This window comes from Gobius niger, assembly GCF_951799975.1.
Source record: "Gobius niger genome assembly, chromosome: 16".
Taxonomy (NCBI): Eukaryota; Metazoa; Chordata; class Actinopteri; order Gobiiformes; family Gobiidae; genus Gobius; species Gobius niger.
This window is the reverse complement of record NC_136867.1, coordinates 12,283,235-12,310,275: the sequence shown is the minus strand read 5'-3', so window position 1 is coordinate 12,310,275 and position 27,041 is coordinate 12,283,235. Positions and strand designations below refer to the sequence as shown.

General features: G+C 43.0%; 3 protein-coding genes across 5 annotated transcripts in view; 2 read left to right on the top strand and 1 right to left on the bottom strand.

Annotated features, from left to right (window-relative positions):
• The window catches only part of tiam2a (TIAM Rac1 associated GEF 2a), an 84,497-nt gene extending 82,338 nt beyond the window's left edge, over positions 1-2,159 (top strand). For all 3 annotated transcript variants that reach the window (XM_079573982.1, XM_079573984.1, XM_079573983.1), the window contains exons 25-27: positions 16-109; positions 435-589; positions 903-2,159. In XM_079573982.1, coding sequence (XP_079430108.1) covers positions 16-109; positions 435-589; positions 903-1,585 — 932 coding nt within the window. In that variant the 3' untranslated portion in view covers positions 1,586-2,159. The remainder of the gene's footprint in view (positions 1-15; positions 110-434; positions 590-902) is intronic.
• Positions 2,160-5,628: 3,469 nt separating this feature from the next.
• tfb1m (transcription factor B1, mitochondrial) lies at positions 5,629-26,437 on the bottom strand (the record flags this gene model as incomplete). The annotated part of the gene is made up of 8 exons (XM_079574008.1): positions 26,402-26,437; positions 25,522-25,662; positions 24,802-24,953; positions 24,553-24,661; positions 24,335-24,486; positions 24,086-24,205; positions 7,400-7,527; positions 5,629-5,896 (listed from the first exon to the last, which is right to left on the bottom strand). The coding sequence occupies exons 2-8, from the start codon at positions 25,652-25,654 to the stop codon at positions 5,629-5,631; spliced, it is 1,062 nt and encodes a 353-aa protein (XP_079430134.1). The 5' UTR covers positions 25,655-25,662; positions 26,402-26,437.
• LOC306975401 (claudin-20) lies at positions 13,821-17,322 on the top strand. Its single transcript, XM_079572916.1, has 2 exons — positions 13,821-14,363; positions 14,756-17,322. Exon 2 carries the CDS (start codon positions 14,977-14,979, stop codon positions 15,697-15,699), a length of 723 nt encoding a protein of 240 aa, XP_079429042.1. The 5' UTR covers positions 13,821-14,363; positions 14,756-14,976; the 3' UTR covers positions 15,700-17,322.
• Positions 26,438-27,041: the final 604 nt, after the last annotated feature.

Here is a 27,041-nt window from a genome sequence, read left to right as displayed (position 1 = left end):
TTGTGGGCTCTACAGGGACTGGCGCGGAGAGCAGCTGTATCTGGGAGCTGATCCACTGCAGGTCTGAAGTGGAGGGGAGGCCCGAGACTGTCTTCCAGCTGTGCAGCAGGTCAGGGATTAAACCACGGGTGGAAGTGAATTATAGACTGGGGATAGATATTTATCAATTCTAGTTTTTGTAACCTTGTGCCAGGGTAATGCAATAAAAATGTGTGTGAAAGGGTGATGAACTGCTGGTTCAGCCAGTTCAATAAAAGTTATACTGTAAGTAGCTCCTTGAAAAGAGTAGGAGCTCAGATTAAAAAAATGACAGTTTATCTATTTAGCGGGTGTTTCCCTATAAATTTAGTGCAATGTCATTCATTCAAGGCCATGATTTATTTTATGAGCCATGAATTGATATTGTGAGGTCACGGCTTCTCTTTTCTGTGCAGTGTGCCTGAGAGCAAGGTCAACATCATCAAGGTGATCCGCTCCATCCTGAGGGAGAACGTGCGCAGAAACATGAGGAGTGAAGGAACGTTGGAAAGAAACTGTAAGGAGAGGCTGGCTCCTCTGCGCAGCACTCTGCCCTCATCCGCCCGCATCGGTAAGCCTCGCGGAATTCAGTACAAATATTAGATCCTGCTAGGAGAACATTTTCTTACAGCAAGACCTGACAGCTTTGTAGGGAGTGCCAGGCACTGCTTGTTGGGGAAGTATCTTAGGAAAATACATCCATGAGGAGGTATTTGCGCTGGATGGTGTCCTATAATGCTATCTTTAAAATCAGGCTTGTGATGCCAAGTAGGATGATGGTATCTGTTGTTTTTCAGAGTATAAAATGCCTGAAGGGCATCTGCAGCCTGTGTTTTGCTGATAAGAGTGGCCAATCTAACCTCCCTCTCCACCTCCGTTGGCAGGTTCCTCCAGGGCTTCCTGGCGGTGTAAGAACCCAGTGGGCGATGTTTCCTCCCGGACCGGTAACGCTAATAAGGCCGGGCCAGACTCGGACGAGGGCAGCCAGAGCAGTGGCACCTATAGCCTGCCCAGTGCTACTCCACTCTGCCCTTCCTCAGACAGCTCTAATCCAGCGTCACAACAGAGCTGGTCCTGCACCACAGACCGCCCTGCTACCTCCTCCTCAGTGAAGGAGTCAGACATTCTGAGTGATGAAGATGACGATGGCTTCAGCGAGACCAGGAGAGACAGTGGAGACAGCAACTCCCCAACAAGTGCCATCGAGGCCCAGTTCACGCAGCTCAAACTGTCTGAAGAGGCAGTACTGAAAGGCAAGGCTGCCCCCCGCGTGCTGCCGGAAGGAGGGGGCAACACCCCGGAGCTGCAGCCCAGGCTCAAACCAGGACACTCAAACGCAGTGAGGAGAAAAGGCAGCAGCCTGCGGAGGAACCGAGAAGCTTTGTTAAATATGAAGGAGCACAGCCGCTCATTGGACAGCCCCACGGACAGTGCACCAGCAGATGTGAATATGTTATTGGAGAGAGAGTTTAGCGTTCAGAGTCTAACATCAGTGGTCAACGAAGACTGTTTCTTTGACCAAACAGACAACTGTGCTACAGACTGCAGAAATGCCGCGTCATCGTAGAGGATAATTATTCATTTGTGTCTGGGACTTTTATTGGCTGCAAATCATGCAAAAATCTGAGATAATTATCTGCAAGATGAAATGAGTATCTGCTGAACACTGAATCACAGCTTTTGTTTGGTTTTCAAAACAAAGATAGTGTTGTTTTTTTTATCTTGTCAGGTGAGCCAAAAGAAATGGAAATAAAACCACACTCCCTGTTTTTAAACAATATTCACCGCTCAGGTTTGGCACAATAAGCATTTTTACTTGATCATCTATGCTGTCATGAAAATAAGCACGACTCAAGCTGAAGGAAGGACATGGGGGGGACTTTGGAACCAAGACCTTTTGCTGTATTGTGCACTAAAATACACTGTTTGCCTATACAACTGAAATGTATCTGTACTGGTGTAATGTTATTTCTATTTATTTATAGGTCGTGTACATTAGACATTTCTCGGAGAAGGTTTATACTGCTGGCAAATTTGTTAACAAAAATCACTGTACAGATTTCTTCACATTTTGCTGTCAATTTCAGGGTGTACGATCTTTCTGGTCTGATGATTTGTACTGCCTCCTCCTGTTACGTCCTGTATATCGTTAGCCACATAGCATAATTGCCTAACTCATTTCTGTTTTGATTTTGGAAAACATGTAAAAAGATTTTTTATAGGAAACACATTGTTTTTCTCGTATTGCCATTTTAGCAATACAAAATGACTTAGGCAGTTATGCTATGTGGCTAACGATATATTTTTCTATCTTTGAAAGACTTTTCCATAAACTGTAACCGTGACCCTGTAAAGAATATTGACAAATGCAATAATGACAGCAGATATTGTTCTAAAAAATATATTGCCTTAAGAGTAAGGTACCATGGACGGCTGTTACTGAAATAGATCGATGGTAATTCTATTGAACTTTATGCCTTTGATGCTAGCAAACCAAGGAATGTGAACGCCTCTTTCCTATTGAGCTATTTTGTTAATAAAAAACAACTCTTGTAATGATGGGTTGAAGGCTTTGTGCTTCAATATTACTTTCATTGCATGTTGAAGACACAGGTATAGCAGCGGGCCGGGATCTATCTCTGGCTCTGTCCCAGGGCGAGACTTGCTGCAGGCTCTGATTAGCTGTTCAAAGATACGCACTTCTATATCCTCAGTACAATGCACATGACAGAAGTGGGACAACAGTTCTCTAGAAAAGCTGTTGTGGTTGGGATTCACACATTCTTGTATGTGGGCATGTGTGAAATTCACATACCGACAAATTTCTGTAGGGCGGCACACTATATGACGGTATAAGCAGCGTAAACATACTCATGTCCATAAAAGGTTCTCATCTCTATCTATCTATATATAGATATAAAACGTAATTTTTGCCATGACATAATGTGACATTATATTCAATATTAATTTCATTATTAGTCTGAGTGTAACTGATTCTGTGTGCAAATCCAGTGCATTGAACACCCCGCAATTTCTAGACCAATGGTAAAGTGGCCCACACAGGAAAAGATGGTGCGCTGTTAACAGCAGAAGCGCCTATCGCGACTCGGATGAGTTTCTTTGGGTCACTGCCAGATAGTAGGCTCGAGAGGGACCGTCTGCTGTGATCTTGATTGGCTGACAGTTGACTCTCAACATCTTTGATTTGAGTAGAATTGTGATTTTTAATCAGCTTAACCTAAGCGCAAAAGTTCAATCTTGCCTAGGGCGCCTGGTGAGGATTGGCTTTTATCAGACATAAAATCCAGATCCAAGAGATTTTTTAAGATTCATAGATAGTAGGTATTTTCAATATTTTTCATTTTGAGGAAAACACTTAATTGTACATCTTGAAGTAGATTTCATAAAAAAAATATGTGTCGCCTCATTCAGTTTCTTGAAAATAAAGATTCATTTGTTAATTCATTGTTGATTATCAATCAGCCTAACTCAGTTGTGTAAGACTTGATGTGACAAGCTCGAATTGACTTATGTTACTCTCATGACCAGTTGGTCTTGGACTTACTTTGGGACTGGCAGTAGCTCCGTTACATTTACTTACATACATACTGTATGTACTTAAATAACTAAGTATAATATCTTGGAGTATTTTTGTAATGTCACTTTTGAGTGAATATTTTGGTTACTTTACCCACCATAGCAAAATAAACAGTGTTCAACCCATTAATGGCCATCTGAGCAAACAATCAAAACAATAAAGCTCATACCATGAATAATAAATGCTTTTGACTTTATATGAATTAGTCACTTCCATTTATCATCTTGTTTATTTTCCATAATGACAACACACAAACGCCTCTGCTTACCACAGTATATTAAGCCTTCTGACTCTTGTGATATTGATTTATTCTTAGCCTGGACAGATCAGTCTTGGTTCCCAGTAGATTTACATGGCAGCAGGCAATACGCTGGCTACCTCATTATCCATCTATGTCTATTACTGCAGCTAATTAGCCCCACAGGTCCATCACATCAGCCACTCATTTCTTTTATTATGTCAAATGATGATATAAATGCTCATTCTAATCTCATAATGCTCCGGCCTACTGTTACTCCCGGTCTCTACACTTAAATCACCGCCCTTTCGTCCTAATGCCCCACACTGTGCTGCCAAAACGGTGCCTTTCTGCTTTGAAAATCTGATCGTGGATAAAGATTTAGCAGCCAGCAATCATCAAAACTCGAGTGAAGGCTCCCCCTGGCTCGCCCACCCCGCCACGCCATCTGCCCGCTTGGCAAGCTCCAGCCTCGAATGTTCAGTTGGTAATCTGTGTTGTTATTTAAGACGAAATGTTTGACACACGGAAAACACTCTTTAATCACACAATGCAGGACAGAGGATTAGTCCATAAGAGAGCAGCGGATAAGCAGGCGCTGTAACATTTCCGGAAAACTGTTGGAAAGGACAAAGGGAAAGTCTTGTAGGTGATGATGCAATTTACGTACATAGAACACAGAAAAGGAGGCCAATGACTAAATACAGAATTTTAATAAAAAGGTATTAAAAGTCAAATCCTATCCCTGGGTCTTTTTTTAAGCTGAATAAATTCCCAGCTCTTCGAACCTCCTCCCCCATCTTTAAGCCTCAAGTGAATGAGCAATCCAAAAGGAGATTGAAAAAATGGCCTGGGTATACACTTGTTAGCCATTTTCTTAAGCGCACCTGTTCGGTGATAATAACTTATATGTCAAATTTCCAAGCACTAACACTTGTAAAATAATGACTTTGAACATTTATCCAGACCTGAGAAAGGCAAAACGGGTGCGGAGTACAATGGGTTGAGTCTCAAATACTTCGACTTAAAGACTTCGTATACCTAATAATCTGGCCAGTGAGAGTCACCTTGATTCCTGAATCCTCAGTGACATTTCGTTTAGCTCCCGAAAGGCGAAAGTGTTGCGTGAGTTGGAATGGGTGTACGAAGTGGGACAGAGCAGAGGAGGAGGTAGCAGAGTTATTGCACGGTAATATTCATTTTAACACGTTCTGTGGGTGGCTTATTCTGCTTTCGTCATTCATCTCCCTGCTTTTAGATGTCAAGCACAGAGCCTGAGAGTAGACTTGAAGCCAGGTTCTCTTTATTTAGCTTTGGGTTTCTGTGTGTACCTATTTCTCCTTGGGTGCTTGGGAAAACGCTTTAAAAATGCATGTTTATGCCAGGTGGAAAATGTCAGGGCTTAAGAGCAGTTTGGTGTCTTTCCGCACTAACAGATGCTCTTAGTGGGCGACTTTTTTTTCTCTTTTTTTTTTGTCTGGTGGCCAAAGCGGTGGTGTAAATCTGTCTATTTGGACCGGACAACACAGGCTCTCCTCCTTTGATAAATAATGACCACTGTATGCATATTGGCACGTGCTCTCAGATCTAGTTGTCAAGTTACCACTGTGGTTTTTGCCCATTTTGCATCTTTGTGTTTCTTCTAACACATAAATGTCCCCTTGCTTGTTACAATGATGAAACCCAGGTACTAAAATAAAACCTGTGGTCATAATGTTTGTGTAAGATCAATCTGTTGTAAAGGATGATAAGAAATCTAGTAACAACCTAAATGTTAAGCTTCAATTGAATCCTTTGTTTCGGTGTCTGTTCTTGTGTCCATTTTTCTGCTCTGTTCCGTCTTCAGTTTCTTCTGTCCGAGCTCCTCCCTGAACTCGTAGTTGATCAGACTTGGGTCGAGGGAGCATAGATGAGCGTAAGCATCACACAGGGCTCTAAACTGGGATATCTTGATTTCTGTGGACCTCAGAGTGGGGTCTACATCAGCTCTCTCTAATATCTCGTGTGTCAGCTCCACACGGCACGCCTCCGGGAACAACTTTCTGCAGGGAGAAAGAAAAAGATTACAAAAGGCATGAAATGAGGGCAGATTCCTGCTATCAGGTTGCTTTGATATCTTAATGATCATGCAAGTTTAATAGCATTCAATTCAAAAAGGAGAATGATCCTGCAGCTATTATTGCAGATCTGTGTAGTTAATTGAAATCACACAATGGGGTTGAAGTTCTCAGGAACAGTAGATTTCTCCCAACTGCCATAACATGTTGTAAGAGGTTTTAATAACGTTGTCTTTTTTCTGAGTTCATCAATCATCCGTGGAGAAGTAAGTAATAGTAGTAATACAATATTCTTTGCCAGTTTGTATTCTGTTTCCATGGGGTCTCATTAAAACATAAAAAGCATGTGGTTCTTGTATAAGCATATTCCAGTCGTCTCTAAGATTGCTTCATGTTCAAAATGTGCACCGTGTCCGAACATTTCCAATCCAATTGCAAATTGTACATTGAGCCCTAATTTTGAGTCCTAATTTGCCAAAGAAAGTTCAGATATTTTCTCTCCGGTGCTTTCACAACGCTGGTAAGTGCTGGTAGTAAGTAATAATCACTCCCACCCATGCTGCAGATGCTTTTTAGGTGCTTCATCACTGGTGCCTCCTCTCCAATTTGCTGTCGCCGCTGCTGCCAACCCACGGCAGTTACATAAAATATGCTGCCTTGTCTTCCTGTGCCACCTCAATGACTCATAATTGGTGCTCTCTTCCACGCAGCCACCGTTCCTTTGTAATTCAGGCCCACGTTTTCTCACTACAAAAATGGGGTGATGGTGGTTATCTCTGGATGTTTTAGTCCAGAGCAGTTCTTGTGTGGTATAGTGCCAGGACCAACACCATATAATTAATGACGTGTTTTGAGAACTAATATACGGGAGGAGGACAGCCTGCAAAAACTGAACAGCCACAACATTAAGACCACTTTTAAAATTCATTAGGGCTACACGGTGCATTTTAATCACTTTTTTGTCGTGCTTTTGACGTTATTGTTTTTTATTGTGTGATTGTTTTTCTGGCATGTTTTTGACGCTCTTTTGCCACTTTTTTGCTTTTAAATTTGGGTAGTGCCAAACAGGAGGAAATGTGCTTGGTTCAGGTAGGGGTGAAGAGGTTTTTGGATCTCTGTCTGCGCACATTTGAAACATGTCTGGAAGCATTAATATTTGAGAGAAGAAGGGGAAATTAATCACTAAACGAATACAAGAATCACATGTATTTGTATAGGTTTAAACCAGAAGGTGAACAAAATTTATACACAAAAAAAGCCCTAAAGAGACGAGATGTTTAGTTGACTACAGAGGAAATTATGTTATCTAAATAATTGCATATGCAGATTACCATAAATGCAATTTTCATTCTATTAAGATAAAGCCTGCAGGCCTGTTTTCTGGTCCTTCTGGCGTCCTATCCACAAAAATCTAATTCCCCATTCTAGGCTAATATGTTTAGGCTTAATTGGCAAATATAGCATTTGAACTTTTGAAATAAAGCTTACTCTAGTCCTTTGTAAAAGTGCTTCCGTCGAAACTGGAAAACGTTGCGGACGACCTTCTCCACCAACTTGAAGGGCTGCTGGATCTGGGGCTGAACCAGAGGAGTGAAGCGCACTACCCCCACGTCCACCTATACAGAGCACACAGGAGACACAGGAGAGGTAATCCACTCAGCAGGAGATAGGCTCTGCACTTTACACTCTATATAGAAGCAGTGACCAGTGGGAGTACAAACAGATGTGTGAGGAGGAGGAGGAGGAGGAGCAAAAAAAAAAATAGAAATTCAAAATGGATGGAAGTGAAGATGCTTTTCAAAGACACAGAGAAAGTCTAGGAAAAGCACTGGAGATGATAAGAGAAGAGGTAAGGAAGCAAACAAGATGACGCAGCAGGTCTGACAAGGGGGAGCCAAGTGCGGTTGCCACAGTAACACCTGCGCGATGGACCGCAGAAAACTCAACACTGCCTTTTCTTTTCTGTCTGCTCACCTGTCATCGTCGCGCTCACTCACAACCACATTGCTGTGACGACAAAGAAATCAACTAATGGAGAACAAGCACAAAGCCACGGGAAATAGTAAGTACAGTTCATAACAGCGCAAGAGAACATGTCCTGCTTTCACTGACAGAATTCTTTTTTTTTTTTACTCCAACAAAGTGAGAAAAAGCAAAATATGGATCACTGTTTTTTTTGTTTTTTTTCAGAATGGCTATGGAAAAATGGAAAAAGGATAGACCTGAGCGGAAATAGAAATATCTCCAACTTCAGGGATTAAGGCTCTTTTCATTTTCCTGATAAAAATTCACTTTAAACTAATTATCTGATTAATTAAGATAGGTCAGTCAAGAAAATGTAATTACCCACAGCTAATGAAATTTCAGGGACATTTCTCTAGCAGAACGTGGGGAAACCAAATCAAATTCAAAGCATTTTTTCATACCACTTCCCACTTTTGCACAGCACTGTGTTTTCAATATATTCTGAAGGTCACCTAAGTAAATCCTCTCCTCCTATGATCGGTAAGTTCGAAATAAAATGAGCTGATAATGGTCCGCGTGGCTCCAGTCTCCCCGCTGCTCTCTCCCAGTTTCGCTCCCGTGTCAGGCCTAAGCTGACATGACACACTATTCAAGTCATCATGCCTCCCTCAGCAAAGCCCGGCTCCGACACTCCGCTTTCAGTTCACATCCCCGAGCACTCTCCACCTCCTCAAAAAGATCTCAAATTTGGATACTTTGCCAACCATCAAAGGAAAAAAGATGCATGAACCGGTGACACGCAGCCCGCGCAGGAGTCGCCTGCCTGACTGAGATGAGTGACGCTGCCCGCCAACATTGAAGGAAAGTCAAGTCAATGCCGCTCAAAGTAATCACATTTTTTGCCGTTTCATGTTTTTCAGACCGCAACTGCTTTACAAAAAAAAATAAAAAAAATAATAACAAACAAGCAGACGAAGGACGATTTTCTTTTCTATGCCGACAGTCTGCTCAAAAACAGGGAAACAAGTGAGGCAAAGTGTACTTTCAACAAAACGTGGAGGCGTGTAATTAGGAAAGTGACTCAAGGTAAAAACGCTTAGACTAGACGGGAAGTACAGAAAGAATGCACAACTGCTGGGCCTTTTGTCAAGCTATGAGATATGTACAGCAGCACTTTGCAAAGGTTTTAGAGAAAAAGAAAATGGTCACAGAGCACATGCTAGGCTCTGTGATTCATCCTAAGATTGATTCCCGCCCACAGCACTTTGAGGACTGTTTCTTCCTGCTCTTTGCCCCTTTTTTGTAGAATTTAACAAAGCCAATATTTTTTGCGTGTGCGTCAGTGTGTTTCATGTTTTGACAAGCCTTCTTATTTGTTCAGGACATTGTCTATTATATTTGAAAATGTGGCAATTCGGCTTCTTTCCAAAGCTCCACCTACTACCAGCGCCTTAACAGCACTTTGATATTTTGCTTTTTACTCCCCTTTTGGTCATTGATGCACCGTTATTTGTTCATATCTCTCTCATATCAGAGGCCTCTTCCCTACTCCAGGGCGGTATCGCATGTTTTCACAAGTCTTCTTCACGGTCTTCTTGTTATTTCCTTGTTTACTGTCTGGCGCATACTCCACAAGGTAAAGCAAATGAGTCCAAGGACATGCTTACAAAAAAAAAAAGGATGGGATTCGGTGAACAGATGTCGTGTCGTTCGGCGGAGACGGCACGCTGCGGTTTTTATCTCCGAGCAGATCTGCGGATGCTTTTGCAGTCCGGAGATGCTTGACTGCAGCGATAGAGTTTAATAGGACGGGCGCAATTGGAAACGCTGTGGGCCATCCTAAAGGCTATAAGCTGAGAGGTTGCGGTGAACTATAAGTGCGCACACTGCAGGGTCTTTAAGTCGAATGTACACTTTTTGTCATGTTTAAACAACAGTGTGTGACAGCCTCATGGTTAATTTGGAACGCCACTAATGCTTCGTGTTCTCCCTCAGAGTCTATTATTAATGGACGACCCTTTTAGTTCACACAATGCATTTGGAATCCCGTGAACATGCGGAGGATGTGGTGAAAGCTTCCATCATTCCATCTGGCAGAGAATGATATAACATGATGAGAAAATGATGTCTAAAAAAAAAAAACAGGAACACGGTTATGCACAAGGAACAATGAATGCATTAGGTATTAAAATACTATATAATTGAAAAGAATAGATTGGTTTATTTTTATTTGATAGCAACTGCTGAAGTTGTTTGTTTTAGTATTTGCTCGGTATAAAACACAAATTTAACACACATTGCCATAAATAGAGGGGTATAGTTCCTGAACACATACAAGCCTTTTTCCCCCATATGCACATTTTTAGTTTGGGGGGTTGTCTATCATTTCTGTGATGCAAGATCAGACCATCACGTTCAGAAGCCGCAATAAAAAACGGAAAATGCATTTAATTTGCGTCTCCAGTGGAATAATTAGGCCATTTATATTCCACACTTTATGATTTAGGAGAAGAGCGCGCGGAGGAGGGAAGTCGATATTGGAACTATACATGCAGCAGCGTTTCAGCCATCAGGTTGTCCGAGTCACTTTGCCGCTATGATTTATGTATGGCCTTGCTACATGGCTTCACTAGGTAGCACTGGCTGTAATATATCCCACTCGCTGCCATTAATCCTCCGCCTGATAACCCCAACACGCAGGGGAACTCCATCTTAAATCACGCGCTGTCACCTGGGCCCTCCACCGTGCTGCTGTGAACATGCTTATGACCATCAGCCCCCGAGCCTTCCCTCTTCCCATGAACATACCCTAAAATACCCCTCCGTGTGAACCCTGGGCCCCCTGACTGACTTACTGACCTGAGTTACAACCTAATACTTGTGCCCTGCTACAATTTCTCATTTTTATGCCTTTCCACAAGAGCACTGTTTACAAGGGGGTGGAATGCAGAACAGAAAATGGTCCTATGTTTTTTCTGTCTTTGTTTAAACAGCAAGTGAATCATTAGCGCTAATTTGGCGGCTAAATTAGACTGTTATGTAATGATCCGTCCTGTGCTCTGGAAAATTCCTCCTCTTTGATGCAGCACTTAAATCCTGATCATTTCATTGGGGGCTTTCTAAAACAAAGACTACAAGCCCTTATAGATACTGTGCAAAAGTATTAACCAGGATTATGGGGGGGGGGGGGGGGGGGGGGACTTCAAAGATAGGTGTAGCCATGTAGCAGGTTACGCAATAGCTGAGTTTGTTTAACGAGAATATAAACCAGGATCCAGAATCTTTTCGAGGGGAGTCCTGGCTGTTTGTGGTAGGGGACACCAGAGCACCCAGAGGACCCTAGTCAGGCACAGTGCAAACAAAGTTCAGAAAAACCCATCTTGTCCTGAAACTGAACTCTAGACCTTCTACACAACCGTGCTGCCCATTGAACCAAAAATGATCAACTAAAGCCTCCTCTCCCGAGAGAATGAGAGAAGTTTGTGTATGGATACACGTGAATCCACAATTTAGTTTTTCCGTCACTGGACAAAGCAACCTTTCCAAAAATGTACCAAATGTGTGTATTAAAGCCTTCGTACCAAACATTTCCATAGCATGCTTTGTGATGTTGTATAATGTCTAATCTGATAAACCAGTGACATATTAGATTTGACAAAACTGCCGTCTTACAGTCAAATCCCAAGGTAACGATCTTGAAAGGGCAAAACAGAAATGATCACTATCTAAAAGTCACACGTGTCCCTTTGCCTGAAACCCAAGACCTTTTCTGTCCCATTTATATGCGATACCCTTAGATTTCCATTAATAACCTTGCATGGCACAATTCCTCATTCCGTTTGACCTTGTTACGGCTGTACTCGCAACTCTATTACTCCACTGCCCTGTGGTTCTCCAAGTCCCTTTTCCCCATTTCCACCTTGACGTCTCTTTCTCGGGAAGTTCTTGCCCAATGGTGTGTAAGCGGTAATTTGTCATGTCTCTGTAAGCGGAACCAAGGCAAGATGGCAGCAGCCCCGGGGCACTAGCCTGTAGTAGCTGTACCTGAACCACCATCACTGGCACTTACATAATAGCTGGTTCCGTGGGGGAAAGCCAGTGCAATGGATGTGGTTAAAGCTTGCAGAGATGTGAGCTTTGGAAAATAAAAATGCATTAATCATGACAATACGTTGAGCAGACGACTTCCATTACATCACTTGTTAAGAGAGAACCTCTTAGAGATGCATGTCCCTGTATACTATACTATACATGCGGCGGCTGACGTTGCATGATGGGTTTGAGGAGAAATGGCTATGGCACTCTTAGCAGTGGGCTCCCAGCTAAAGCTCCCGTGGAATCACCAAGCATGCAGGACATCCAGGGCCTTTCCTTTTGACAAGGGCAGCTCCGTGGAGAGCTGCTTTGGTCACAGAGAGCTTGAAAAGTGTGTCTAAGAATGTAAACTGGCTCGGCAAAATAAGACTGCATGGGAAAATATTTCATGTCTTCCGAGTCATTTCTTGGGAAAACAAAACAAAACCACCAATAAAATCAAGCCATCGGCCGTAATTTCACAAGATGTCCCTAGTGCTTAGCCTCAGACACTGGCACTGCAGCCTGAACATGGCAAACCAATTACAGAAGGGGAAGACATAAAAGAGGGGAAATGCAAATGGAGTGATAAAAGCCCCTCGTGTAGGCAAAACGGATGAGAGTATGGCCAGTCACACCGCGAAGGGCCTCACGGGCAGTGCTAGGTGATAAAAAAAAAAAAGGCGGGGGCGGGTTATAATAAAGAAAGCAATATCGTACCATAAATCTGCCCTATGCATTTTCTTTTCCATTTTGCTTTCATCCATTCCAGTGAATTTCGTACATATTGTTCATCGCAAGATAAAGCTTCAGGTTCTTCTTATTTAATATGGCAGGTCACACACTCCACACTTAATGTGTCTGCAGTGGGGCAAAAAAATCCTCTATTGTATGCCCTGAGGACTTGGAGAATGACATCAATATTACACTGGAAGCAATGTGTGGTGTGATACCTCAATAGGCATGCAAGATCTCAAGGGGTTTGTCCACCAGGAAAAAAACCACAACACAATGGACAGAGCATACAGTTGTAGAAAACAAACAAATCAATAAGTAAACAAATCCATTGCTACCAACCTGCAATGCCTAAACAACATTCTTGTAGAGAAGGGAAAAATAATAATTCCCAATGATGCAAGGCTACCTATTAGCACGGCCACTTTCTTTCTCCTATGTTGTCCTTTTTGTCATTCATGTTCAGGAATTGTCCTTCCAAGCCACTCCCTCCCTTGTTGTATGCTCTCCACAGAAAAGGAGACAAGGGGAAAAGCAGGGGAGCAGCTGCAGTTGGAGCGTCCTGCTGACTGATGCCTGATGGAGCCGCTATGCCCAGGGGAGGGTCACTTTTTTTTAGGGGCCTGGCAGAGTGCACATGCTGCCCCGTCTGGATCCTCACATAAACAACATGCCTTCATAGGAAAACAAGTTTCATCAGAAGCGCATCAGCAACGCATAATTATGGCAGGTTTAATGAGATTAGCCTCACCAGTTGTTTTGCTCGAGCTATGTTTGGAAACCTTATCAGGACCCAACATCTTGGCTGTTGTTTATCTCTCAACAGCAGCAGTGTTGCTTCACAGTGATCGTTACAGTATAGAGCTTTAGGGAAAGAAGGTGAATGGAATATGAATTTTAATCATAGTCAAGTACATAGTCAAAGAACTATGACAAAATATAGATCACAAAACAACAAGCCAATAAATATGTTGGACTAGGCGAATAAAAATAATTATTGTAGCCTATTCATTAATTTTATTTTTTATAATGGAATGTTCAAAATTAAACTAATCCGTTTAGTATTGTAGCCTATTTTTTGACGGTGAACGTGACGGACGTTGAAAAGCGCGTGTGGAGCGTTGCTAAGTCCAGTAAAAGGACGTGATGACAGTGCAGGGCAACAGTGAGGTTTTGTTCGCAGCTTTTGGACTTGTGATTGGTTGTAGCGCATCTTTTCAGCAGCTCTCTCTCTCACTCTCTCCCTCTTTCACACAAACACACAGTCAGTAACACACCGGGAGAAGTGAGAGTGCGGAGAGGGGGAGCGCTGCTGTTTCGTCGCCACTCCGCTCGCCCCTGTGTGGTCTGTGCGCTAAAGCGGGATGTCCTCTCCTCTCACGCCGCCGGTGCCGACAGAATGGATTGCCTTCGGGGACCCGCGGACCGGGCTCGGTTCTCCTCATCGCCCCCTCAGCCTCAGCCCACTGCCTTTCGACTTGTGACCACTGTGTGTTTACAGCAATCACTGCGAACAACGTGACGCGTCAGCGCCAGCTCTGCACCAGCCGGAGTGAGGGATTATTTCTGCTGCTTTCTCAAGCTCGGAACATAATGGACCAACGAACCGAGGAGCACCACATGTATTCACTCAGATCCAAAGAGACCTGACTGCAAAATACTGGACTGACGCGAGCCAGTAAGTATGCCAATATGACGATTTCAAATAAACAATGTTAAGCGAGAAAGTTCCAATACAGCCTCCGATTTAAACTTTAAAAGAACGGAGTCTTTTTTGCAAGGTACAAGGAACGACCAACTAGCACTCAAACAATGGAGTTCACTTCGGTTAAGTGTTAAAATAAAATTAAGAGGAGTGGGCACTGCAGCTTTAAGTCCACATTGCGTTTTGTAAATAACTCTAACTCATTTCTCCCTCTCCAATATCAGCTCTATGGGGCTCCTGTCGGCAAAGGAGCAGAGCAGACAGCAAATGCGCTTGCACAACATCCCTTATTCTAGTATATAGGGTTCACCTCGAGTCAGTCTGAGCTCCCATCGCTCATGCCTCACACTCTCCTTTGTTTTCAGCCAGGAAAGTCTGTGCTCCAGTGAGGACAACAAGACAGAGGAGTGAGGACCCCACAGCGATTGTCATTACTGTCTCCTCTGCATCCGAGGAAACAAGCATCTGCTACACCACAGGGAGGAGGACCCAAGTGTCCAGGCGGGGAGTTGTGCCTGGCTGTGGTGAGGTGAATGCTGCCCGGTGAGGACAGGGGCTTAGGGAGCAGAGAGAACTGAACAGGAGGATGGCATCTACAGGCATGCAGATCTTTGGATTTGTCCTGGCTCTGTTGGGCATCTTTGGGGCCATGGTGGCTACTGTACTGCCCAACTGGAAGGTGAGCGCAGACGTGGGCTCCAACATCATCACAGCTATCTCTCAGATGCAGGGGCTATGGATGGACTGTACATGGTACAGCACAGGGATGTTCAGCTGTACTCTCAAATACTCCGTGCTGTCCTTACCTGCGTACCTGCAGACTGCTCGCACAACCATGGTCCTGTGCTGTGTTTTAGCTGCCATGGGCCTCTGTCTGGCCTCTCTCGGACTCAAGTGCACACGCTGGGGAGGAGGACGCCGCTCCAAGCGACACGCTGCTATAGCCAGCGGTGGGTGCTTTGTTGCCGCAGGATTCTTGTGTCTAGTGCCCGCTTCTTGGTTTACGAACGAGGTCATCACCAACTTCCTGGACTCCAGTGTGCCTGAGAGCAATAAGTTTGAGCCTGGAGGAGCAGTGTACGTTGCCTTTGTTTCTGCGGGCTTTCTCTTTATGGGGGGATTCATCTTCTGTATGTCATGCTCGGGGAAGAGGCACGGCCCCCAGGACATGGTCCTTCTCCCTCCCCCAGACAAACTACTGCTTCAGCAGCAACAACAGCAGCTGCTCCAGCAGGAGCTGCAGCATCAGTACTGCTCCCTCTCACCATTAGACAATAAGACCGGCTACAGCCTGCAGGACTATGTGTAAGAAAGCAGCACAGCGTATAAGCTAGAGTTAAAAGGAGAAATGCCGGAGGGGAGCGAGATGCTCAGGCATCACACTAGGCTCTACTCCAGGTAGAGGAGGAGAAATAACCAGGAGGGCAACAACTCCATTCATTTATCCTGTTTGATGTTCTTGCTCCGCTCTTCTGTTTTGCAAGCACAAGCCGTGGAAGAATTCCCAAAGCAGAGTGTTGGAACAAATAGTGAGAATGTGCAAGAAGCCACGATAAGGTGCTGCCGAATCGAAGGAAGCCACAAACCAGAAACAGACATTCTTCATCAGTAAAGCACTGGGATAGTTCTCTGGGGAATGGATTAAGCAAATAAGGAAAGCCTTCTGTGTAGGATTTTTTAAATCGCCAAAGGTTTGACATAGAAGTAAAAAGCAATCATTTAGCTGCTATCTACAATCGTTTGGTAACCTCCTGTTTCACAAAAAGTAAGCTGTAGGTGGAAAGTATTTCATAGCAAGCCATCATATTTTTTAGTATATTCACTATAGACTGATATGCAGAGTTGACTGAAATAAATGATCATATTTTTGTTAGCTACTAGAATGATGTTGATATTTTGCCTCTAAAGCATGCTGTGTGAGCCTGATGGCGTATTAATACAGTGGAATGCCTGGTAGAGACATAGCCACACAATGCCTGTGCCTGAAAAGCTGTAGAAACATTATCCTGCTGTAAGTGTTCAAAGCGGACTGTCAGGAAGAGTACATGTGGGCTGCTGGGCTGGAGCTGAGGAGGCAATCGCAGATAAACGCTGCCTACCTCGCTCTCTGCTGGTGGAAATATGAGAAAGACGGAGAGAAAAGGTGAGGAGGACAGACAGAAAGGACCATTTGATATGTGCTCATAAACACAATACCCTTTTCTGTAAGTACCAGCTTCCCATCTCACCCCATCCAGAGCATTAAGTCCATAACAGGCCATGCATACCCACGCTCTTACACGTGCTGAAGTGTGTGTTCGTGTTCACAGTAAACACTCAGACACGCTTGCTGTCTGAATGTGCTTTTCATCCTCCTCCACACTGCCATGGAAACAGAATCCGTCATTCAAGCATCTTTATTGTCCGCCAGTTTGTGCTTGTCAGCTTGTGATTTCAACTTGTTTAAGGGGGACATTTCCATAAGCTTTAATCAGAGCCACTTCTCACTGCACTTTCCCTAATCCCTTTTATTACTCAGCAGTGTGAAGAGACATCCTTGTTACTTAGGTGGTCAGAGGTTTAGAGAAATGCACTTATTTGCAAACCGCTGTTGTTGTGTCTGTACCAGCTGCTCGAGCAGGGATGAACAAATGTTTAATGGTGCAGCGGTAAAGACGCAAAAACAGAGCGGAGAGAGGGAGAGGCTTCTTGAGTCATGCTTGAATGAATAGCTGCCTGGCAGGGGGCTAAAAAAGGTTTGAGTCATTCGCCGTATGTCATTGGGTTTCCAGGGATGTCAGTAGAAAGCACGTGCCACCAGCAACCATCTGCAAAAGGTCTCAGGGTCTTGCATTTTAGCCACTTCAACAGGTTGCATTAACGTTGAAGAATTTAATGACCAAAGAAGGAGGGCAAGGGCCTGTGTTTTGCTTTGGGCAATACACTGTAAATGACCAAATATGACAAATGCTGAACTCTATTGGTGTCGTTTGATTCTAACATTTGCTCCTCGGTACTTGATAAATGGCAAAAATCTTTAATACTGTAGTGATTTTAGACAACAGTGAAGGCATCAGGTTTCATGCCAGTGTTTACTTCAGAAAGGCCCAGGAATTACATAAATATTAACCTTGGACCAAGTCAAAACATCTGAATTCTACTTTTTTTCCCTAAGCTATAGGCTTTTAATAACATTATTGTTGTCATGTGAGAGCAACCTATTTGCCATATTTCCTTGCGTGCTGCCTTTTTTCATGCCGCCTTCTGAGGCTAGCCTGTGTCAAATGTCACAGAGCCTGATACATGTTGAAAGAGCATCCGCTCAGAATACAGATTATAGAGACATAAACAAAAACTGCCTCCTGCACCAGGCACAGGCCGTCTCTCGTTCACATAGGCAGAGACCAGACGAATGTTTCCATTCAGACAGACAGACCTTGCAGTGATGTATAGAAGTGCCTGTTCTCTCCGTCTCTCTCACAAACATGCAGCGTCCTAGGGGAGAGCAGATGGCAAGGTCCAGATCGCCACCTGCAGGTCACTGCCGGCACAGCTGGCATCTCTGTGGGCGTCTGCGACTGGCCACTTGAGCCAGTTTTCTGCCCCCTCGCTGTCCAGCCGTATTTCACAGCCAACAAGACTGGCCTCCTGACAGTAACTTACTGCCCAAGCACCATAACCAATGCAATAAACAAACGTAAAGAATGTGCCATGTCATCAGCTAATACACTGACACTTTATGTATTTCGGGGAATGTGCCAAATCCTTTCAGTACGACCAGTTTAATACTATCTGGACTTCTTTGGGTTTATTTTTTTATTGCGTTGTTTGTACATGAATTATACATTTGCAGATGTTTTATGGATTTGTGATGTGTTCTGCCAGACTAAGTCTCCAGTCGACTAGATGCTTGTGTACAGTCCAGTGCAGCTTCCGAGGGTTAGTTCAAATCCTCTTTAGACCTCATTTCCCAAAGCACAGCAAGACTTTACAAAAGCACCAGTGTGACCGCCTTGAGCATGGTCTTGGGCACATTATTAACATTATTTGAAGAGTTGATTCACTGCAAGAGTGCGAAAACTGTACACAAGTATCCAAGACTATATATAGTAATATTATATAGCCTGAATGACATAATATATATTCATTCAACATAGATTCAATACCATGTTCATATCTTCTTTATAAGAAGACCTCTCAATGCACCTTTGTCTTCTTTACTTGACCACAGTTTATTACACATGGCTAAGCATTCCAAGCTCCCTGGACCAGTAGGACACAGACAGCGCTCTGAATAATGGGAACATTTATCTGACAGGCCTCAGCGGTGACATAGAAGCTAGAGATATCTCTTTTTTTATGTGGCTGTGCTGCTTGATCATCAGCAAGAAATTTAATTAGCTAATAAATGTCCAGAGTGCAAAGTGACTAGGTCCTAAAAGAGTTGCTGCATACACTGTACTCAAGTAATGATTTATGGTTTTTGATAACTGCAGCTTATTTTTGTGGATGCTTTAGCACTTTTTACTTTGCCAGAGAATATTTGTGATGATGAACGGTTCACGAGTTCTGATACACACTTGTCTCAATGTGCTTGTGCAAGTAGTTCTATTTTTTACCAATAAAACTATTTTGTGGAAGCAGCATGTTTACTGTATTGAGAGTAATGTGAAGTATTCCCTGTGAAGCAGATAAGAATCTGTGCCAAATGTACAGACTGTCGGATGGTACAGGCTGTGCCGGGCGGAGGTGGGCATGCTGCTCACAGGCCGTCCTGCAAAGAAATAAGTAAAGCTCCAAGATATATATCCATAAAAAGTAAATATTTTTTTTGCTATGATGGTAAAACGTTGGTTAAACGTGCTGTGCTGCAAAGTGCAGTTGAGCTCAATTCCCCTATCGCTCTGCTTAGAGTGTGAAGATACCTCCCAATAGTGCCCGAGTCCTCATTATAACTGATTGGAGCACAGACTTCACTTGAGTATGAACATACTTCCCTGAAACAAACATGGATTATTCAACACTTTCACCCTCTTATTCTCCAACTCCTTCTGGTTACACAACAAGAGTGCATATCAAATAACGACTCTCATGGGGAAACGCTAATAAGTTCTGCTCCTCTGTGTATTTAACCTACATTTTTCCATCAAAAGACTCTCACCCTAAGTTTCCACCATATGACAGATCTAGAATAATAACCCAGACGAAGTGAGCTGAAGCACTTGTCAGTTTCCAGCAAGGGTTAATCACACAGCAGGCCACACATTGAGTTGTCAAATCCAGAGATTATTTTATTGACCTTTCCTGACCTGCCAATAGCCATCGCAAACCAGAAAACCACAGAGGAACAAAACATGATGACGTGAAAGACAATGCATGTCTGACTCCACAGAAATGCATAAAGCAGAGTAGCTGTCATAGGGATGGACACAAAGGGCATGTTAAAGACCAGTCAAGTCCATCGGTCCACAAAGCACTACTGCTCCACATAAACAGACAGGCCTCCAAATAGGGCCAACGTGTCAGCATGGTAAATGTGGGCCACTTTGCTTTGGATAGCCATTATATGTTTGAAGGTCTGCACTAGAAAAATAACGTGGCCATCAACTAGCAGTTCACATGACCTTTAGTTGGAGCGGCTCGTCTATGCTGCCAGTACTGAGAGGCCGGGGAATAATAGCGATGACCTTGGCAGCGCGGTAAACTGCTGAGAAAGGCAGTAAAGGCTATGGAGATGACAAAAGCAACGCATGTTAGGAAAAACAATGCGCCCCGACAGTTCAAAGGAGGCGCTTTAATATTTTAGCTCAGAGCGCAGGTGTTTGGATGGAATTTATAAAGCTAAAGGGGAAGGAGGCTAAAAGGCTGTAGGTTACAAAACATGTCCTCTACCAGATATAGATTTATTACACAGTACAAAAGATGATTTAAAAACTATACTTGACGTTCATTAGAGCCACCTAGTGGGACACTGTAGGTTATTTGCTGCTAACTTTAAAAACCTTCATGCTTTCAACTCTTGCCACTACAGAACTCCATTAGAGGTAGCCATGAACTCAAATGCCCGAGCATTGATGAATTACAGAAATTACCTGAGGACAAACCTGCATACTATCTTGGCATGCACCAACTAAACCAAGCGGATTGTTTTACTCTGCAGTGCTGACTGTGTGCAAAGCCGACACCGTTACCTGCTAGGGAGGAGCAGTGCATCTCCAGAGATCAAGAATCACCTTTGCCAACACCGGCATTTTGTTCAAGTTGGGAGATGGAGGAGAGTATTTTTAGCTTTTGCCTCTCCTTACTGATGTATTGAGACCAAGCCTTCAGGCAATGGCCACGCTGGTACAAAGTTATTGAAATTGCGTTCCAGACACACTCTTGGTACCATGTTTGACCCCGTTTACGAGATAGGAAAAGGCCCGAGATGAATTGCGTGCTCAGTGGGAGGTGAGAAAGCGTGGGGAGGCCAGGTCCCACTTGTACCGTGGAGGTAAAGTGCTGGGCCACATCAGGTCACAGCGGAGGCATCAATCAAAATCCCCAAACAGCCTAGAACAATGGATTGAAGGCAACCCATATTCACTGCTCAAGTGGTTGGTTGAATTCAAGCAATATAATTATTCTGATGCCATAACTACAAGACGGCAAAGGACCAGATTCTAATACGGTTATCCAAACAATCCAGGGTAATCATTAAGCTTGTCCAAAGCCTGGGTAAAAGAAGAGTGCTATATGTACATTTAGGCCAGAGAATCTGAATCTCACTGGGACTTCCCTAGTTAAATAAAAGGGCCAGTGATTCACTATAAAGAGAGAAGAAGGCTGACTGAAAGCTCCAATTAGCCTCATTGTAGATGTTTACCACATTAGTCCAAACTCTATCTGTCAACTGCCAAGCTTAATGGATGCTCAATGCTGCATTAACAAATTTAATATTAGTCTGCTCATCTGGCTGCTGGTGCAGCTAGACGCTGGTGTACAAGGCAAACATCTGTAGGCCTCTCCACTGGTGAGCCACGCTGCGGTGGGTGGGACATGGCGGGTGCAGCCATTACTCAGAGCCAGCTGACGACTGGCCCAGACAACCATCTGCTGGAGGTACGGCTCACTCTCCCTTCAGATCCATCTCTGTCACCAGTCTGTCTTCTGGCTCCGTCGACTTTGAAAGAGGAGACTATAGTGATAGACTTCTTTATTAGCTTTGTTTCCAATCCAAATGGAACAGCACATCAACTTTGTAGCTCCAATAAACTTCACTGCTTTTTTTTGTGTATAGGAATTTGCATTTTGATTTACCATACCATTACCTTTTTGTCATAAGGATGAACAAATACTACAACTACTCCTACTTTTTTAGACTTATCTGAATATTGGATGTCTTTTTCCACCATCTTTTTTAATAATAAATGGAAAAGGCCTGTACTTTGGATCTGCTTATCATGCAAAACTATAATCTGATTCCTGGTGTGACGCACACATCATAAGGCCACAGCAAACACTTGCCTGACTTATTTCTTATGTAGAGAGGCCTTGAACATGAAGCTGTGTGTTGAAGATGCAGATGTCTATGTGGTTATCAGTGTGATACGCTCTCAAGCCCCCCCTCACCTCATCGCTGCATTTAAATGAGACATCAAGAAAGCTGTTTTTTCTCCATTAACTTCCCTGCAGATGCTTGTGATATAGCTGTGATTGACAAGGAAACCTGCACTGATTGAGGTCACTCAATAATCTGCCTGTTTATGTGCGAATTAACAGGGAGGCTGTGATGAAAGGCGCACAGTCAGGAGGCAGGTGTGATATGCGGCAGGACAGACACAGGGTATACGGAGCCTGAGGGAACACCATCAAAGCAGCCAATTGCCACTCTTAGAAACCTTCAAGGACAATCTCAGTCACTCAATGTGACATCAGAGAGGGGCAGTCCGGGGGCGAGAGGGACAAGACAGACAGATTAAACAGCGAGGATACCTGCCCCCCTCTGCATCGATACAGACCCGAGCAGCTGCTAATGTAACATGGATTCAACGTTTCCTATCTCATTATCTCATCAGCCACTGCCATTGGTCCCTTCCCAGGTTAAAATCAACCGGCCAATCAAGCTGCTTTTCCCCACCCCCCGCCTTTGAGCTATTTTCTCATTATGGTTATTTGAAAGGGTTCACTAGTTTTCACTGCTCTAAAGGCCTCTGTTTGATTACACACAGCTAACCCACTTTGCATGTTTTTCCACACATAGCTAATTGCTGTATATATAGCTTTGCACCTGCAGCTTTGGGTTCACTAGAGAGTAGGATGATTTAAAAGCACTGACCTGACTGTGATGATAATAGCAGAATAGTGCACATAGACATGCAATAGTTATAGAACCACCTCTCATTGGAACCACTTCTGTTTTGCTTTGGCATTCAGACTCAGCAGAAAGAGAGGTATTTTTTTTGTAGAAACCACTGTGGTTTAGGTCATTATTCAATAATAGTCAAGTCAATATTCTTTTGTCTCCAACCACCATGCTGGCTATAAGCTTTGACATAGCCCTGTAAATCACGGTGGGCATTTTTATAGCCCGTGCAACGCTATGTAATTACTCAGCTGTAAACCCGGACACAATGCTGACCCATAGAGCCTTTCATGGATTATACAGCATGACATACAAAGAAGAGCAAGATAATATTAATATCCTCCACGCACCCTCTGCTCATTTATAGGACTGCAGCAGCGGGAGGCCAGCTCATCAGACAGCCATCATCTCTGCTAATGATGTCAGTCCTACCAAGTGGTCATTAAAACATTTAGTTAGATGGCCAAGCTGAGCTGGTAGGAGGTGCCATTTTTCTGCAGTTATGTATGCACATGCAGACGGAGCCTCCGCTTTGTTCCATGACAGTGACTACCACTGGCAACTAGTGCAACACAGACAGCTTCAAACACAATAAACTGCCATTTACAGTTTCTCAGAAAAAAGCCAGACCAAAGCAGAACGTACAGAAAGACAGCTGAGTGTGATGAAATAATCATTGGAAGCCATCTCTTCTAAGAGAATGAACAATCAGCACTGGTCCCATTCACTCCACTGCATTTACTCCACATCACAGATGAAATATTTATCTACAGTGGCTCTCTTAAAGAGCACTGGCATCTTCAAGGGACCAACAGTCCGCTCTGACGCCAACCTGACACCTCTCCTTTATTTCAGGGTGAGGAAAACATGGTTGAGTTTGCACGAGGATGTAAAAGGAAGCTCTAGTGTGCTTAACGAACTCCTCTGTGATATTTCTATATCTCAAAGGAACAGTCAAATAGCCCATGCAGCTACTACAAAATTCACAGCACTTAGTCATTCTGTCTTCCTGCGCCTTATTATTTAAAGAGTTTCAGAGTTTCTTGTTGCTCACAGGTAAGCAGCATTTAAAAACAACTGAACTGATTAAACAACATTACCCATCACACATTGTTATTATAACCTAGAAAGAGTCTAAAGATAGAAACAACAGATTCTACACAGTATTAATGAAGCCAAAAGGAAAGCAGCAGCATGAGTGATAGGGACAGGATGAAGGACTGCCGGAGAAGAGGAAAGATGGGAATTGACACACACACAAACCATAGCACAAATTCCAGCCATAGGTGACTATTTTTTTATCATTACACTATTAATCATTCAAACAATACAATACTGCATATTTGTTTACTCAGCTGGAAAAGTCACCCACCTCTGGTTTAGGGACAAAGGCTCTGCCAGGGATAGTGAAGCAGCTGTGCACAGTGCAGAGATACTGGGACATTATGGACAGGCGACTCCTCTGCTTGCTGCTTGTGCTGGCTGTTAACCGCTGCAAAAAGGAAGAGAAAAGTTAGATTGTAGGTGACTAATTAAAGTCCTTTGACATTACGAATCCTTTTTAGACATGGTGCTTTCCTAAATTAAACTAATTAAGTCTCTAGGCTTGAATCCAACCCACCTCTGCCACTTCCTTCTGGAAAGTAAGAGTGAGCGGAGTCCGACCGTAGCTGAAAGGCCCTGATCTGTTGGCGATATGTTCAAGCCACTTGATAATGAGCGGCGTTGATACATTAAATGGAAGATTTCCAATAATATGGAGCTTTGGAGGATCTGTGGAAATACAAATATAAATTAAAGCGTTGGGTTAATCACAGAGAATATGTTTGAGTTTCATACCTTCTTCCCACTGTCTGCTGATGTTTACTGGGAAGCCCCTGTCCATTCTGTAGGTGAGAATGTCCCCATGAACTATTCTTAACCTTCCTGGAGCCGCCTCCGACAACAACTGCAAAAGTAACATCACAAAAAAAGATATTATACTTTCGGTACTGATGGGTGATATGCCATATTTTAATGTATTCAAATGTTCAATGCAGGACTATGACCTTGATACATCCGGACTGTCAGTGGTCAACGTTAGTATACCTTTAGCCCAGGGATGAACCGGGAGTCCTTCTCCACAACCAGCAGGTCTGCGGCACCAGCATTAAGAATGGATCGTGTCAGACCTCCAGGGCCCGGTCCTACTTCACACACGTAGGCACCCTTCAAATCTCCAGCTTTACGTACTATCTTATCTGTCAAAATAATGAGAGGAATGATGAGGTCAGAGGCAGCAATGGGTGGATATGGTGCTCTATTTCAGCTCTGAGTCATATGTATTCTGTGTATTATATAGTACTAGGCTGGGCAAAAGCATGTTATAAATTACATGTTCAATCAAACAACTTCATCATAGTCAAAGCTATCTGAATTGATATTAATAATGTGTGTCTCAGTGGCTGAAAGATGAGATGCATTAATCTAACAGTCACCTTGTCCAAGGACAACAGTGTAGATCAGACCTGCACTGCATCACTGATAATTATATTAAGGTGTGGGCTCTACAGGCGCTAAAACAAGTGACTTGGTCCACTCACATTAGCTGTGGATCTACTGAACCTCGCCTACACTGAAAAGCCTGTCAGTTTCAATACTTAGAAACAAGGCTACATGGAGCTGTGCACTCAAGTGCACTGGCAAAATTCACTATTGGGTGCAGAGTAGTGTGGATATAGTTACAGAGGAGTGTGGCTGCAGGTGCTGGTGCAATGCAGATAGGGGCCACTGAGACAATAGAATCAAGTGAAGAAGCAGAGCACTGACCTGTGAGCCTCAGATCCAGGAGAAAGTTTTGGGAGAGCTGTTTCTCAGCGCGTAGGTTGTACAGTTTGACCAGTTCACTCACAGTTGGTAAAGGAGGCAGGCGAAAAGATGCAAGTTTTCCCAAAGTAGCCATAGTTTCACCTGCGGAAAAATAATAACTGGTTAATATCGCCAACAAATATGTAATGGTAGAGCTGTAATTATCTTTACGCTTCACAATAACCTATGGTCATGTAAGTTGGCATTGAATCCCCTCATTCAATTTATTACTGAAATAATAAAACATAATTGTATGCTAACTGGAAAATAGTAATATGCTCATAACCCTATAATAGTAGCAAAACATTCATGCCAGGGAGTACCAGGTTAGTGCAGTGCAGTTACACCACCTAGTGGTCAACAGAAAACTATAGCAAATACAGTTGTTTCAGTAGACTAGAATAACAGAATAGAACAGAATTATACATAATACTGAATTGGTTGAGATTGAGCACAAAAACAATAAACAAAAGTAACGTATTCTAATAACTAATGACTTGAAAACAAAAATCACAACATCCAGTAGTGTTAAAAACGGTTAGAATTAGGCTATTTCACGCGAAGAAAAGGTGATTTACAAATGCCCTTCAAGGTAAAGCATACGCAAGGAACGTTCAGTAATAAATGTTAGTGCATTACATATAATTACAGCAATAGACTGCAGCTGTTGTATAGCATCATGGCTAGTAGTCAATTGGAAGTGCGCCTCTGAAGGCAAAATGTGATCAGCTATGAACTCATTTGTAAAAATTAGACATTATAGACAAGGCAACTATTTTTTCCGCTCACAATATAAATAGTATGCAAGATAACAGCACAAAATGCAGAAGAGTAAACCCACGTTTCTGGAAGGGTGCCTTTCAGACTTCCGTATACGTCATTGAACTGCAGTCATTACAACCAATAGAAAACCGAGAGGCCTTTCGTCCACCAATCAATGAAAAGTGGGCGGGACTTTGTTTGTCCTTGAGTAAAGTTCATTGTTGATGTAATAACACTAAGTTACCAGCAGAGGTCACAATTTAGGGAATCATTATTTATTTATTTTTAACTCGTTGATTTATTTGTTTGGGACACTGCAGGTTAATGAACGGACATGATAAAACACATGAATGTAAACATCCGTAGTTCCACACACTAGATTCACACCGGATATAAACAATAACAAATAACAATAAAAATAGCAATTAACACAGTAATTAGAACTTGATAATTTCATAAAAATAAAACTTGACAACTGACAATGTAACATAAACACAGTGTAAAAAGATTTAAAATTAACTATAGCCTACACTGTTAGACCTACACTGTACAATCTTAGACCATACTGAAGTTAGATTATCAGAAGATTCTGAGGCAGAGCTAAAATAATCTGTGGATTAGAAATCAATGTTTTGTTTATTTAATCTGAAATGTACAATTTGTGGCAAAAGTGGTTTGGACAGCTGCTCTCTTTGGCCACTACCTTAAAAAATAAAAAT